This window comes from Psittacula echo (assembly GCF_963264785.1).
Source record: "Psittacula echo genome assembly, chromosome: 7".
NCBI classification, from domain to species: domain Eukaryota; kingdom Metazoa; phylum Chordata; class Aves; order Psittaciformes; family Psittacidae; genus Psittacula; species Psittacula echo.
Genome location: NC_137740.1, coordinates 8,294,763 through 8,309,714, shown reverse-complemented (window position 1 = coordinate 8,309,714; position 14,952 = coordinate 8,294,763). Strand labels below are relative to the sequence as shown.

Here is a 14,952-nt window from a genome sequence, read left to right as displayed (position 1 = left end):
CTGCAGTTTGACCAACAGACTGCTTGTTAAGAGGCTGTCTCTAAACCGTAAGAGGATATTCATATTCAAGAAAACATGTGCAATAAAAGACAAGAACTAGCTTAGCAGAGATTATCAGGTAAATTCTGGGCTTTGCAAAGCTTCTGAAAGTACTCAGGAAAAATGAATTGCAAGCTTACTGCTAGTGACTTGAAAAAGCCTGTGGTAGGTTGCATAAATAAGAAAGAAACATTGGAATTTAGTGTTAGGGTTTTTTCACTTTTACTGCACAAGTTACTCTTTCCACAGAAGCTACCAGAAAACACGTCCTTTTAATTTTCCTAACACAATTCCTTGCCAAATGCATCACTAACTTTTTATTTGGGGTTAAAAAGCATAAGTACATCTAAATCGCAGAATCATAGAATGGTTTGGGTTGGAAAGGGTCCTTAAGGACCATCTAGTTCCAAACCCCCCCCACCTTCTACTAGACCAAGTTGCTCCAAGCAACTGATTTGCTCTAGCAGAAGGTATGGCCTAACAGTCTCAGTCAAAGCTGAGGGTGGAAAAAGTCTCGTTCTTATACACAAACATGTGAAAACAAAACTATCACTGAACATGTCACATGGGGCCCCTACAAAAAGCTTGGTGGTACCAAAGAGCACTTTACTTAAAAGCCCATATTGAGCAGACAGCAGGCTGCCCAAAGATAAGTAGGAAGAAAAAAGTACATAAGGTGCTTATTCCAAAGCAAAACTGTCAACTTCCTGGCTGACAAAGTATGAAAAGATGATGAGAAATCTCCACTGCCCAGTCCATTAAAAAAACCAGATTCACTTACAGATAAAATTATCAATGCAAGGTCCTTCAAAAATCTAGTGAAGAACATTGAACTGAAGACAACATACTGCTCTGACCAATGATTCCTCACTCCCAGTGGCTGCCATCATCTTATGACTTTAAGGGAAAAGAAAAGTCAATTTCTGTTGGCTTGTATTTGTTTTCTATGTAATATTTGTTTCCAATCTTTAACCTAAAAGCATAACTTCAAGCTTTATTTCAAGACTATTTATTTATTAGATCAATGTGGGCCACCTCCAAGGACATACCTTCTTGTCAGAGGCAAACGGCAATGGAATTTTTTGTATCACTTTAATGAAACTCAAAATGCCCAAGAAGGTATGAACAGTTTTTCTTCATGAAAATAAAAAAGCAATTAATGCTTTGAACTCAGTAAGCAAGAAAAAAAATAATATCCATTACTCTTTTTACTATCTTTACAATCTCTGACCTTTCCACTAAAACACTCATCGTCAGAAAGGAAAAAAACCCCAAACTGGAAAAAAACCCAGTAGTACCAAACACGTAAACTGAAAAGATGTTTGTTTAAATCCATTTTAAAAATCAGTGAATTTCACCCGATATTCAGATTTATTCTTTAACAAGTATTTGGCATTGTGATAATATCAAAGATACCACATGATGCAACAGTTGCTATAGTAGCAATACTTCTTTAAATAAAAAACAGATCAAACCAAGCATAAAACATACAAATTATAAACAAAAAAAATATGCATCAGATAAATTCCCAACTAGCAGAGGAAAGTGGAAATTACAGCTACCAAGCTCTGCTAGTCCTGAGTTGCATCTGCAAAGAAAGCAATTGTATCAGCAAGTCCATCCTCTCTGAGAGGTAAGAGGTGGCTCAGAGACTTAGGTCTGCATAAGAATGATAGGAGATGCTGAAACACCAGTTGAGGAGAGCATTGGAATTCAAGGTCTAGGTCACCAAAAGATTTTTTAGGGGTGTTCCTACCAAGCAAGAGGAAATTCTGTGCCCAGGGATTCTGAGGCAGGAGGAGAACTGAAAAGTCAAAGCAGATCCTTTGAGTGGTACTAAGAACTTCAAAGGGTAAAACTTTGTTTTGTAGGGCCCCACGTCTTTCTGAAGTCTGTAAGCAACTGACTTCCAAAGACAAGGAGTGCATGTGACTTGCAAAAAACACTGATGAACTCAAATCGGTAGAAACTGTAGTTGGAATTGTACTTCGTAGAAAATGTCACATAAGGGCAAAACATGTTGGTAGTTGAAGTCACTCACTAGTATTTGCTGGCACCATCCTAAAATGCTGTAAATATTTCCCATGCCACCTAATCCTGAAATGAATCACCATAAATACTCCTGGTTTTGTATTATATGTGAGGGAGGATGTAGAAAGTGGGAGGAAAGGAAGTGGAAGGTTCATGGATATGTGCTATGTATATATCTATATATACATATGGATGCTATGTATATATCCATGCTTAAACACCTGTCCCAGATATGAGGCATGGATTTAACAAAAGCAGGTTATCTGGCTTAGTCTCCCAGATATAGTAACAAGCCACACGTATTTTCAAAAACCTTTCTTTGACAAGGTTTTTAAGTGCAGAATGATTACATGCAAAATGCTTACTAAAAGATACTTCTGAACAACCTCAAGAAATAGCACCAGCCAGAGGATATTGATGCAGATAGTCATAGCTGGTGCAGATCAGACTTAACTTTCACGTATAATACTTAGGTTTTATACAGAAGGTATAAACCGGGCTGACTTAATCCATGCTTACACTGATAAAGCAACAGCATATCTGACCTACAGACTACACTGACCATTTCCCTCCTGTGCAATCATATTTTATTGCAAAGTATAAGAACATTACTTCCTCCATGGTTTTTTCCCTTATTTATCCACACTGTATATTCTAGAATAAGTAGTTTTGTCTGATTCAAAAACAAAAGATGTGATAGACCAACAGCCAGATCATGATAACCTAACCAGAAGTGAGCACTATGCCAAGTCAGATGGTCTTTATCCTACTGGAGCAATAAAATCAAAATGGTTCTAATGACAGGGTAACTGGAAGAAGTCATGACAAAATAAGTTTCTAAATTAAAAATAACTAACATTGAGGCAAGCTAAATGTAACTAAAGCATCTGATCTGTAGCAACCAATGCAATGACCATGACCCATGACTATGTAGCCCTCAGTGAATAACAAAGTTGAAATCTCTGGAATTTCATAACTCTGTGTATCTCTTTTCTTTAGGACAAACTGCTTTTCAGCTGAGAAACTGAAAAAGACTCAATAAGTAATAATTATTCCTGATACAACAGACAAGTAGGTTTATTTCAGCTTTTGCAATATGCCAAGGCTTTATTTATTTGAATTGTGCTAAGTTTCATACTCCTTAGTCCTGACTATCACTTTCAAAATGCTTGCCCACAAATGGTGTCTCCAAAAAGTACTAAGTATGAAGTACTATGGAAGTCTTTCAAGAGTATCAGCAAGGTCAAGTAAGAAACATATAAACAGTGCTTTTTCTGTTTATGAAAATTACACCTTTCATGTCAAACTCCTAGCACTGTTAATGTCTAAATATGTTTGCTGATTGAACAGGAGCCTTCCAGATCTGTAGTTAAAGAGATCTACACCATATTTTGGAAGACAAGAGTTTATCTGCTGTGATCCCAGCCAGGCCAAAGGAAGAGATCTGTAGCTGTGATGCTGCACCTGAGCTAATAAGCTGTATCACGAACACTATTTCAGGTTCAGCACTAAGGCAATACTGTTGTGCCTTCTAATTTGGATTGGGTTTTTATCTCATTCTCAGGTATTCTTCAAAAGCCATCAGCCTGGTGAGTCTCAGCACAGGCCAGCTCTGGTACTACACCAAACCCACTCTTCAGAGGTATTTTGATTTTTCAATATCTGAAGTGTGACTACTGTAAATTTGTTGTGGATGCATCTGTCCAAAGAAAAGATGTATTTGATTATCACTGAATAAGTCTAGCATTCAGAAGACTTCCATGGGAAACAGCCTTCCATGAAGGCTCCACAAAGCACAAAATCCTGTGGGGAAACAAACACATCTTTCTCTTCAAGACCCCGTATTTTACAAATTGTTGGAAGAGAGGTAGTTGCACGCTGCCGCAACTGGTTGGGCTATCATTACAAGTGTGATAAGTGAAAACCAGGTGACATAAAACCACCGACAATTTCCATCCTGTGTATTTTGCACCATAATTCACGCATCCGTCTTAGGTTGAATTTCGATTTTTCCTTGGCTCTTGAATATGCGTAATTTAAATATATGGTTTTTCTCTTGCTTCCTATTTACTTTTTGTTTAGAGTTAGCATGTCTTCTGTCAGTCAAACTAAGTCAACAGTAGTTTCAGACACAGTTAATTTCTTCAGTTTGGAGTTAAATCTTCTTGACTACTTAATATTTAAAATAATGTGGGGATTTTAGCTCTACTTCTGGAATAATTTGTTCCCTGAGGTTGCTTAAATCAATGACACTATTAATTACTGCAATAATTATAATTACTCATTGAAACAACTCCTTTAACTTCTTAGTTGAGAACAGCATCTTTCCCCCTACTTTCCAAAACAGTCCATTCCAAAAGTAGTACTTTAAGCCACTGAGAATTTCTTCCACCCAAGCATTGCCCACTCACATTGCTGAATTTACTCTTTAGTTAAGAAACACATAATTTAGTATTTCAGATTAAATAATTAGATCATTGCAGCATTCTATTTTATTCACAAGGTATAAGTACTGTATAGCAACGGATTTAAATATTGTTTCAGAATTCCTTTTTTCTAACATAAAAATACCAGCAAAGCAAACTTGATGTATTAAGTCTCTTGCATCAGCAATGTAAGAACAGGAATTTAACTACAGAGAACACTACTAACTGATACACCATATTCAGCAGGTTTCCTAACTAAGCAAATGAAATGTTAACTTGATACAATATTTATAGGAATATGAAATGCATACAAAGTTTTTCAAATATTCACAACACGAGCCAAAATTCTACCTTCAAGAAGGCTGACACAGAGACAGCTCTCAGATCAAATTTCTTATTACCTGTATTGCTTAGAAATAAAATAACCAGCAGATATACTGGTATTCTGTGTGGTTAGGAAGTATCTGTTATTCTGCAGTACTACAGGTCAAGTTTACCTCAAAATCCTATTCCACATGTACAGTTTCCCTGAAATAATGCTGCTGCCTTTGGATTTGTATAGGTTATTTGAGGAAATCTTCATTAATCAAGTGCATCATACTACCTCCTCTACATTACATATGCATGAAAACATGATAGTCACTTGATAGGTGTTACCCAGCTCTAAAGTTTACTGTAATCGCACAGTAACTTTGCTGCTTATTGCAAATGAAAACACATCAGCAGACCTGTAATGAATCCAGCTCGGCTTTCTTTGGAATGGATTCCTGCTGCTCTGCGCTGGTGATTCACAGGAACCGATGTTCCACTTGCTTTTGTGGAGATTGAAATTCAACACATTTTTCAAGGTGGTTATGAAACAATATGTAAAAGCAAAATCTTGCCAGTTTTTGCTTGTGATTGCAAGTTCCACTGCTAAGTAAATAGTTCTATGAATTAGTAAATTAAACACAGTCAGATAGCTTATTTTTTGAATAATAATTTAAGACAACTACTCCCACCCCCTTTTCTACGCCTGATTTTTGCCAAAATTAATCTATGAAATCAGCCTATTAACCATACTGAGAGAACAGGGACACATATGTATATTAGAAAACTAATGTATCAGACTAAGTTTGAGTCTCTAACATTAATACTTTAATTACACTAAAATAGAAGCAATCATGAAAACACTTCAGTATACACATATATACACCAAACTCAGTGCCAAACGTTTTCAGGATCAGTGCCCTAGATATAATACCAAAGCCCCCAGCTCTGAATTTGAGCAGCTTGTGACGAAATTTGAAGCAATTATTATTATTTTGGTAGAGGAGTGGTTCCAAAAATGGCTTTTCCAAACCATTCTGACATGCAAGTAGCAAAAAATACTTCAAAAAAATGTATTTAAAAAGTCTAAGGTTAAAAAATATAGCACTTCTTAAATGAGACGCTTGGCCCCTGTGGCAATGTGAAGGAATTAAGTTGTGGGGACAACGTGACAGGGAAGCTGGGGAATGGGACACATAGATGTGTACTCGGGACCAACTCTCCGTTTACATCTCTGTAAATTGGTTTACCTCTATTATAGATTAATTGCAGACACAGCTTGAATTTAGAAGTATTTCTTATCTCAGGCACAATGCAATCTAAACACAACAATTCTGCATCAAGTCTCTGAATGTCAACTACTTTTGGAGATTACTTAAGAAACCTAAGCTGGTTTCTGTCGAATCACATAGTTGTGGGAAAGGGCAGCACAATCAATCCTGCAGGAACAGGAGTGATGTAGCACCTTGGTGGGTGTGCTGAAGCCAGTATATAGCAGCACCGCTGCTGAGCAGGAGCAGCACTGCTAGATCTGAGCACCATGAGCCATAAATATCTGTACCAAACTCCTCCCCAAGTCCTCTAGCACCTCATTTATCTGGGGGTTGGTGCTTTCTGTTATCAGGGTATCCTAGCATTAAAGATGACTACACAGGCATTTCACTCCATTACTTTTGTCCCTAAACAGATGTTGCTGGAGGAAAGAAGAAAAGGAGGAAGGAAAATCTGTGAGCACAAACAAGTTGTCCATTTCTCGTGCAAAAGATAACAGGTAAAAGATAACAGCTATTGTTACGAGGTGTCCCATTTGGAAAACAGGTTTGTGCTGCAGATCTAAGATCCCCGGTCCTGTTAGTGGCCCCACGTAGAGATCAAGCTAGTTACATTTTAACACAAGCAAGTGACTTTAAAAACTATTTTAATGTCCATTAAAGCTATAAAGCTTAACTTCAAAAAATAGAAATCCTATGTAGGCCATATAAATGCATTCTGAGGTTAATCTGGGTTTTTTGCATGAGACTTCTGCCTACTCTATACAGTGACAGCAACACTAAAGAAACTTGCACAGACTTCTGTTTTACAAATTCCAGTATGAAACTTATTAAAATTCTCAGTATGTCTCCTGTTACTCTTTACAAATTCAAAACCCTCCTCTCACAAGCACTAATAATTAATAGGGTGCTTTGAACTTCGCTGAAAGAAAAAAACGTTGGGAGACTTGAGGTAAGTAACTTTCAAAAGCTTTGATTATTTGTCAAAGAAAAAACTGTTTGAAATCTGGCGAGGAAATGGTAAACCATTAAGAAATGGCAACTGGAACATACAACACATTCCTGATTCTTTCGTTTTCTGAAATTATATCTTCTGGCTGTAAAAAGCCTTCAGTGGCATTTCTCAGGTCTCCTTATATGGCAAATTATGTAACAGAAATATGATCAAAGCTGTAAGTACCAAAAATATATTAGCAGCGCTTCTTCAACAAATTCTTCTAGTGGGGATTGTTTCCACTAGATAACTGAAAAAGTTGGAAATTAGCTGAATTCCAGCCTACTGGCAACAGACTATTATGATTATTATAATATTTTTCTGCAGCTACTACAGTTAATTTCAATATATCACTTCAATGCCTATTTCAAGCTAAGCAGTAAAACGTGAGGTAGTTAATGGTCTTCCAGAGTGCTTAAATTCACTAACAAACCTTTCTCTAATACTCTCTGGACTTCAAACTGCTTAAGATAAAATGTACCAAACAATACATCTTCACGTTTTGAATTCTGGTGAGAACTGTAGGAGTAATGGTTTAAACTTAAACAGGAGAAGTTCAGTTTAGATATAAAGGAAGAAGTTCTTTACTGTGAGGGTGGTGAGGCACTGGAACAGGATGCCCAAAAAAGTGGCAAATGCTTCATCCCTGGCAGTGCTCAAGACCAGGTTGGACGGAGCCTTGGCGACATGGTCTAGGGTGAGGCGTTCCTGCCCATGGCAGGGAGTTGGAACTAGATGATCTTTCCAGCCTTAACCCTTCTATTCTATTCTGTGTTCTACCAATGCTGCCAGTAAGTTTCAGCTTTGTTAAACAAACCACATTTTAGATTTGTTTACAAATACATCCTGCCGCATTTTATAAACAACTCTAAATAGCTCCTTATGGTGTGTGAACATCTGCAAGTCTGGGCCTAGTACCCTGACAGTTTTCCACTGACTTTTGAAATCTCTGTGTTGACAGAAAGATAGAGTGGGCAGATCCCTTTCAGCATGAAGACTGCAATGTCTTTTCCCAAACACTGGAATTCAGCTTACAGGCTAGTGGTGTATATTAGGAAATAACCTACAGTGTTTATGCTTGAAAATTTGGAAATAATTTAAGACAGTACGATTCCATTGAAGAAATTACATTTGCCTGGAAGACCAGAAGCACCACTGGTGTGCTGTGTTATCTGAAAGACAAAGATTAAATAATATTCTTAATTAGCTGATTTGACCTATTTTCAATTTCCTCATGGTAAAGGCGGTGAATTGGAAGTTCCAGTTATCAAAAAGGCCTAAATTTAAAGACAAATAAATTAGGTTTCCTAATTAAGGCCACCTAAAAGGAAGCAGTATGTTCCTGATACTAAAATGTATTCATGCCATATGTGAGTAAATATTTTTAAAAGAACTATTCTTTTTTGAAGGAATAATTAAAAACTGTCTTGCAAAATAATCCAGCTCAGCACTATCAGATTAAAATCCATTAGAAAACACTATAGAATTTACACAGCTATCCTATTGGGCCCTCCACATGCACATCTCTGAAATAAGCATCTCAACACAAAATAGTTTAGAACTGCTAATAAGCACTCAAACTTTGAGCTGGGGTTCAGCATTCACTGGTGGTTTGAAGCTCTCCTCCTGAAGCCAGGTCAGCCCAGCTGTGTGACTTAACATCGTGCTGCAAGCTATCTAGCATGACATGTAAATAAAACATGGAAACCTACACATTCAGCTGGGAAATCTGTTTGTTCCGATAACAAGGATCTTTGGTCTAAAGACATATATTTATCCCCTGTCCAGAACTGTGAGTAAATGCCTTTTTTTGCTTTCACTATGATTTCAGTGATGAGGACTCAATGAAATATCAGAAATACTAATATCCACAAAATGACTAGCAGCTGTGGAATAACACATATTAGAACTGTCAATCCCAGGCTAATATGCAGCTGCCTCAGATAGGAAACTATAACAAGACTCAGAGATAACCTGTACCCTTTGATCATTCAGACCTCTGGAAGCAAGTCTTCTGAAGGTAATAGAGATGTCTAGAAGAATAAGAGTAACTTGGGGAGAATGAGATAACTATCTGAATCCATGTCTGAAAAATTAAATACTTTCATCTGGTTCATGGGTCAAAAAAAATTACCAAATATAGGCATTTTGTACTCATTTTGACCTAGTAATAAGGTTTGCTTTAGTACAGAATTGGAAAAATAACATTGGTCTGGTTTTGAAAAAAATTAACTGGCCATCTTCTCTATCTTGTATCTTCCAAAGGCTTGAGACATCAAGGTCAGCCAAGCAGAACTACTGGAAGTCAAACCAAGAAACTCCTGAAAGTAACTAAGTAGTTCTTTCTTTCTCTTGCAGACTTCATTAGTGAAGGCTTAAGTTGCTTTTAATTTGGATTCCCAGCTTGAGACACACAGGCTTCAGCCTGGAAACCCAAACAGAGGAGCATACAAATTCACAGTTTATTGCAGAAAGCTGATTTAAGCGAGTTCTGAGAAACCAGCTATGACTATGGAGCCAATTGCAATAGGAAAATGATTGATTAATCCAGGGTAAAGTCAGTTGATTTGCAGCACTCTATCCAGATATCCGAATGCAGAGACTATTTTAATGGATTAGACCAGATGTCTGCCCAGTCCAGAGAGGATAGCACCAGAATATGAACTGTGTAATAGACAGATGTGAGATAATCTGCCTTCCATATTAAATCTCAATCTCATTTGAAACACACAGATTGGCTTAAACCATGATACAGAAAATAATGCTAAGAGTAACAGGATAAGAAAAGCTGATGGCAGTCCCTCTTCTACAGTACTTTGTGTAATTCTGTGTGCCACAATCCCCCTCACCAACAAAACAGTTTAAAAATTTGCAAGAACGACTCCAGAAAAAGTCTTCTACATGAAAAAAGAATGGAAATATAAAAATGCCCTGTATATATGGAAACAGTAAGTATAATTACCAGTATAAGAAAGATTAACATATGTACTTTCCTATAACAGAAGAGCAACGAGATACTAATAAAACTGAAAAGAAAATTTCTTACATTAAAAAGGATATGATTTCCAGAAAGCATAATTAATATACAAAACCCCTTGACACAGTGTATTTCCAAAGCTTAGACTTTAGACGTGTTGTAGAGCATCTTAGATGTATATAATTCAGTACCAGACAATCTTTAGGAAGAAACTTAATTTCTAGAATCACCTTTAGGTAAGTGCACATTATATTTTTTCTGACATCTTTCCTTGTCACTGACTCTTTACAAACACAGGTTACTGAAATAAGCCAGTAATGAATGGTCCATAACAGTAACCTGTGTTGCTATAGAGCATGGATAAATTACCTTTAATTTCTCTGTAAGTCAGTTTCCACATCTGAAAGTTACAAATAACAATCAATATTTCAACATGGGAAGATAAGACTTAGTTATTACTTGTGTTTTCTGATCCAGGAATACAAGCATGATGTTGCTGTAAAAACCAAACAGAAAGTATAATACGGTAATATCAACTAAATCAATTTATATGGTTTGAACATGTTCACTCCTTCTGTAATGGCTTTATTCTCATTGCATCCATACATAAAAAATGTACATTAGTGCCAAATGCAGGTTCATCTATCTCCTAATGCTACATTCCTTTATGTCCTAAAGACTGGTCCAGGTCTGACATGTCATGAAGACACACTAAGCAATCAGGATGCACCAAGAACAAGAACATTAGCAGCCTTCCAGTATCTGAAGGGGGCCTACAAGGATGCTGGGGAGGGACTCTTCATCAGGGACTGTAGTGACAGGACAAGGGGTAACGGGTTCAAACTGAAACAGGGGAAGTTTAGATTGGATCTAAGGAAGAAATTCTTTACTGAGAGGGTGGTGAGGCACTGGAATGGGTTGCCCAGGGAGGTTGTGAATGCTCCATCCTTGGCGGTGTTCAAGGCCAGGCTCGATGAGGCCTTGGGTGACATGGTTTAGTGTGGGGTGTCCCTGCCCATGGCAGGGGGGTTGGAACTAGATGATCTCAAGGTCCTTTCCAACCCTAACTATTCTATGATTCTATGATTCTATGCACATCAGCAGTGTCAGTGTCACCCAGCACAAAGGGATCAAATAGGTTCTTCTGGGGATCTGCCAAGGATCCCCTTAGTGTCAGGAGACACTAAATCAAAGTTTAGGGGAAAAAAGGCAAAAAAACCCCAAAGCACCCCACCTTTATTTTTCCAAAGCCTACTTTCCATGTCCTTTCTTAAAAAATGGCCCACATCAAAAGTTTGCTTCCCAGGTCCCACTGATGTCTGAAAGTTTTGGTTCTTTTTCCTATCTTTTTGGTTCTTTGCATTTTTAATCCTCATCTGGTTTCTCAAAAAAAGAAGGATCTCCAAATTATGGCTGCCAAAAATACCAGAAAGGTATTGCTAAAATAAAACCTACATTTATAAGGAACATGCAACAAAATATGGTTTGAGCACAAGCTGAAACACATTTATGAGAAAATCAGTGATTAGCTGCAATAGTTAGATGTGGGAAAAGGTCTGGACAAGGTTAAAAAATAAAAAGCAAATTACCATAAAGCTGCAGATTTAAATACTATAGCAGAGAACACAGTATAAGAGCAAGTTTATAAATTAATCTGGAAACAGTAGGAAAATTACATTATATGTCAAAGAAAGTTATAATGGCACAGGCATGGGCAGATGAAGCAGGTAGGAAACCTGACAAAGTCAAACAGTCACTGGAGATTTGTTTCCTGTTTCGCAGAGCAGTCAGAAGTGATCTGCTGTGTTTAGTGTTGCACAATAGAGTGGATGAATATAATCACCTGCCTCACGGACAACTTTAATGTACAATAAACTTTAATGTGGTTTCAGGGGTTCATAAACAGCACGGCTGAACACAGGGAATTCAAGAATCATATGGCAAATCCATTTAGAGGTAGCCTTTGTAGTATCACTTCCCAGAGCAGCATTTCACGTATTTATCACTTTTTTTAACCTTAAATGGCCCCAAAATCCAAAATCAGTTCTATGGATAATGTATCTTCATCTGTAGCCACTTCTGAGGCTGAAAAGCACAGGCACAGCAGCTAACACAGCAGGTGAGGAAAATGCAATTTTGGTCCAGGAATCCAGATAATTTATGTATGATTCTGTGGGATACTAAATATTCAGGAAAACTGCCATTATCATTCTTTCATCCTCCAATTGTTAGTATCTCTAATTTTCATAACTGATTTTGGGGGCTTCTGTTTTCCTGTGGGTTGGAAAAGACCTTAACTGGGCTTTGGTACAACAGGAAAGACCCCCGTACCAAGAGGATCCTTATCTTTCATGAGGAAATATAAAACTTCAGTTTCACAAACTTATCTTCACATACACAGTTAGAGCCACTGTTAACGCATCCTCAATAGGAAGAATAACATTTGGCACCTTCCTTTAAAAGACCCTCATAGAATAAGGTATGTGAGATGTAAGGTTACAGCATCCTGTCTCTCTGCAGCCTCCGGGGACAGGTCCAGCAGCACTTGCAGGTCAGCCCCCAAGCTACCCGCACTGTGGTGCAGTTTCAGTCCCAATCCTATCTTCACGTATTAGTTTTCCATTTCAAATAAAGGGCGTGCTTTCTTGTGTGAGGGGAACTCCTCTGCACCATCGTTTCGCTTTGCTCTTCATCACCGCTACCTTTGCCCCCTGTGAGGGGAGGAGGGCGCACAGAGCAGGCTACCGCACCATCACCTCCTTCCCCACGGCCACCTCTCCCCCAGGTGTCTCCCCTGAGTGTCCCAGACGCTCCTCAAGCCCCAAGGGACAGTGCCTTGCCCTCCTCCACAGCTCCCTGGGCAGGGGCCTCTGCCCTGGCCCCTTCTCCACCTCAGTGCCCTCGGCCGGGTGGCGCTTCCCTCCCCTTTCCCTGAGAGAAGCGCTCCGTCTCCTGCACTCCGCTGCTTTGCAGCTCCCATTTACTGCCAGAAGCCCCTGGAGAAGGGGGGCTCTTCCCCTTCTCCCCCCGCCCAGGCGACTGCGGCTGGCACTGACCCGTCTCTGCCGTCCTGCTCCTCTCCGCCATATTTGTTGTCATCCCCCCACTCCCCCCACTCGGAGCGAGACGCTGCCTGGGCGTCGCCATGGCAACACACGTCACCGCCAGGGGAGTCCCGCACCCCCCCCTCTCCCTTCCCCGCCCTCCCTCAGGCCGCCATTGTGGTGCGGAGAACGGCGGCAGCGCGCGGGTAGAGCGCTCCCAGCGCCCCGGGGAGCCGCGACGGGCTCGGGGCTGCGGGGCATCTGCCTCCGGTATCGCCCAGGCCGACGGCCGCCCCGGCGTTGGCGGGCGGGGTGGCTGTGCGTGACGGGAAGGGCGCAGCGTGAGGGGCGGGAAGGGCCGTGCGTGAGGAGAGCCCCGCCGCCTCCTGCTCTCGGTGCCTGTGGCTGCTGGTGTTTACAAGCACTGGCAGCCCGGGGAAGGACCGGGTTGTTATCTTCTCCCTAGTGACTGTCTCTGTCCCGGCAATTACCGTAACAGCGTCCCGGAGGATGGGCAATAGCCGGTACCTGAGCCCCCGCCTGGGCCTCGCTCCCTGCCCGCGGGGAGTCGGGTCTGGCCTTGCGTTAGTTACAGGGCTCCGAGGAGAGGCTCGTTGTGGAGTCGCCATCGTCCACATCGTCGTGAGCCCTCCACCCAGATCAGGACGCAATTAGAGCTCTGCGACCCGGACGGGGTGCGGAGGGGCCTGACGGCCTGTTTGGGCGAGGGGTGCCTGTCACCCCGGTGAGGAGGAGAGTGCATCCCTCCGGCTCTGATTTCCCGCTAGTGCAGTGAGGTGGAACACGGGGAGGCACCCGCTGGGCAGAGATGGCAAATTCATGTGTGTGTGACTGCCCCAAAACTCAGCAGGTGAGTGATCATGTGGCAGTTACGTCAAGTTTCTTGGTTTTAATTTCTCAAGGCAGCTCAGTGGGGAGCTTCATTATGTGTGTGAGTGTTGCCTGTCTGTCTCCTCACAGACCTAGCAGGTGAGCCTGACCATATGGCAACTACAGTGATGTTTTCTGGGGATGGGAGGGTTTCAGAGTGTGTGTGTGCATTCACAAACCCACAGGGCGACACTCACCATGTGGTGTATACAGCAATGAAGTCTTTGGTGCAGCGGGGCTAATTATTATGTGTGTGTTTCCCGAGAGACCAGCAGGTTGGGTCTGATCACATGCGTCTCACTAATGCAAGGCTGAGAGGGAAACTGCATTGTACATACTCAACGCAGATGAAATCCAAGCTCTCAGAGGTGATGCCAGCCATGGGACAAGCACAGTGTTACAAATGCAAGCATCAAGGCCTAGAATCCTGTATATTTGCATACAGGGGCAGATGTGGGGCTGAATGCACCCCAAACTGGGTAGCTGTTAAAACTCTGAAACAGGGAGTAAGTGCGCAGTGCTGAGCAATGGAAATGGGCAGCACTGTGTTTATGGCTCTATACACAAGTGTTTGCTTCCTTACAGCTAGTAAATTAATGTCACCCTTTCCTACTGACCCATGACTAGTCAGTGAAACACTCCAAGCTTAAAAATCAAGGCAGATAAAATTGTGTCTTTCTCCATCTAAATTTCTGTTCTTTACAATCACTTTACCTCTTTGTCTGGTATGTGCCTTTTTTGCTCCAGTTCAGTTCCTCTTAACAAGACACGTGGATGATACCTGCAGGTTCTACATGCTTAGATTTTTCTGTAGGGTCCTTTCTCCCTGGCTGTTCTGGCCTTGTTCCTTGTTCATTCTTATTTCATTTCACAGTTCTCTGGTTATTTCTGCAGCATCTCTTTTTGTGGTTTCTCTTCCTTTGCTGATTCCTTTCTCAGTGGCACTTAGGCCTCTTTCCTTCACCTACTT

The 14,952-nt window shown here is 40.6% G+C and overlaps 1 protein-coding gene across 2 annotated transcripts in view; it reads right to left on the bottom strand.

Moving 5' to 3' along the window:
* Positions 1-13,146, bottom strand: part of LOC308223572 (BEN domain-containing protein 5) — a gene marked incomplete at both ends in the record, with an annotated part of 972,175 nt that extends 959,029 nt beyond the window's left edge. For both annotated transcript variants that reach the window (XM_080622800.1, XM_080622799.1), the window contains one exon: positions 13,100-13,146. In XM_080622800.1, the coding sequence (XP_080478926.1) occupies positions 13,100-13,146 (47 nt within the window). The remainder of the gene's footprint in view (positions 1-13,099) is intronic.
* Between the last annotated feature and the right edge of the window lie 1,806 nt (positions 13,147-14,952).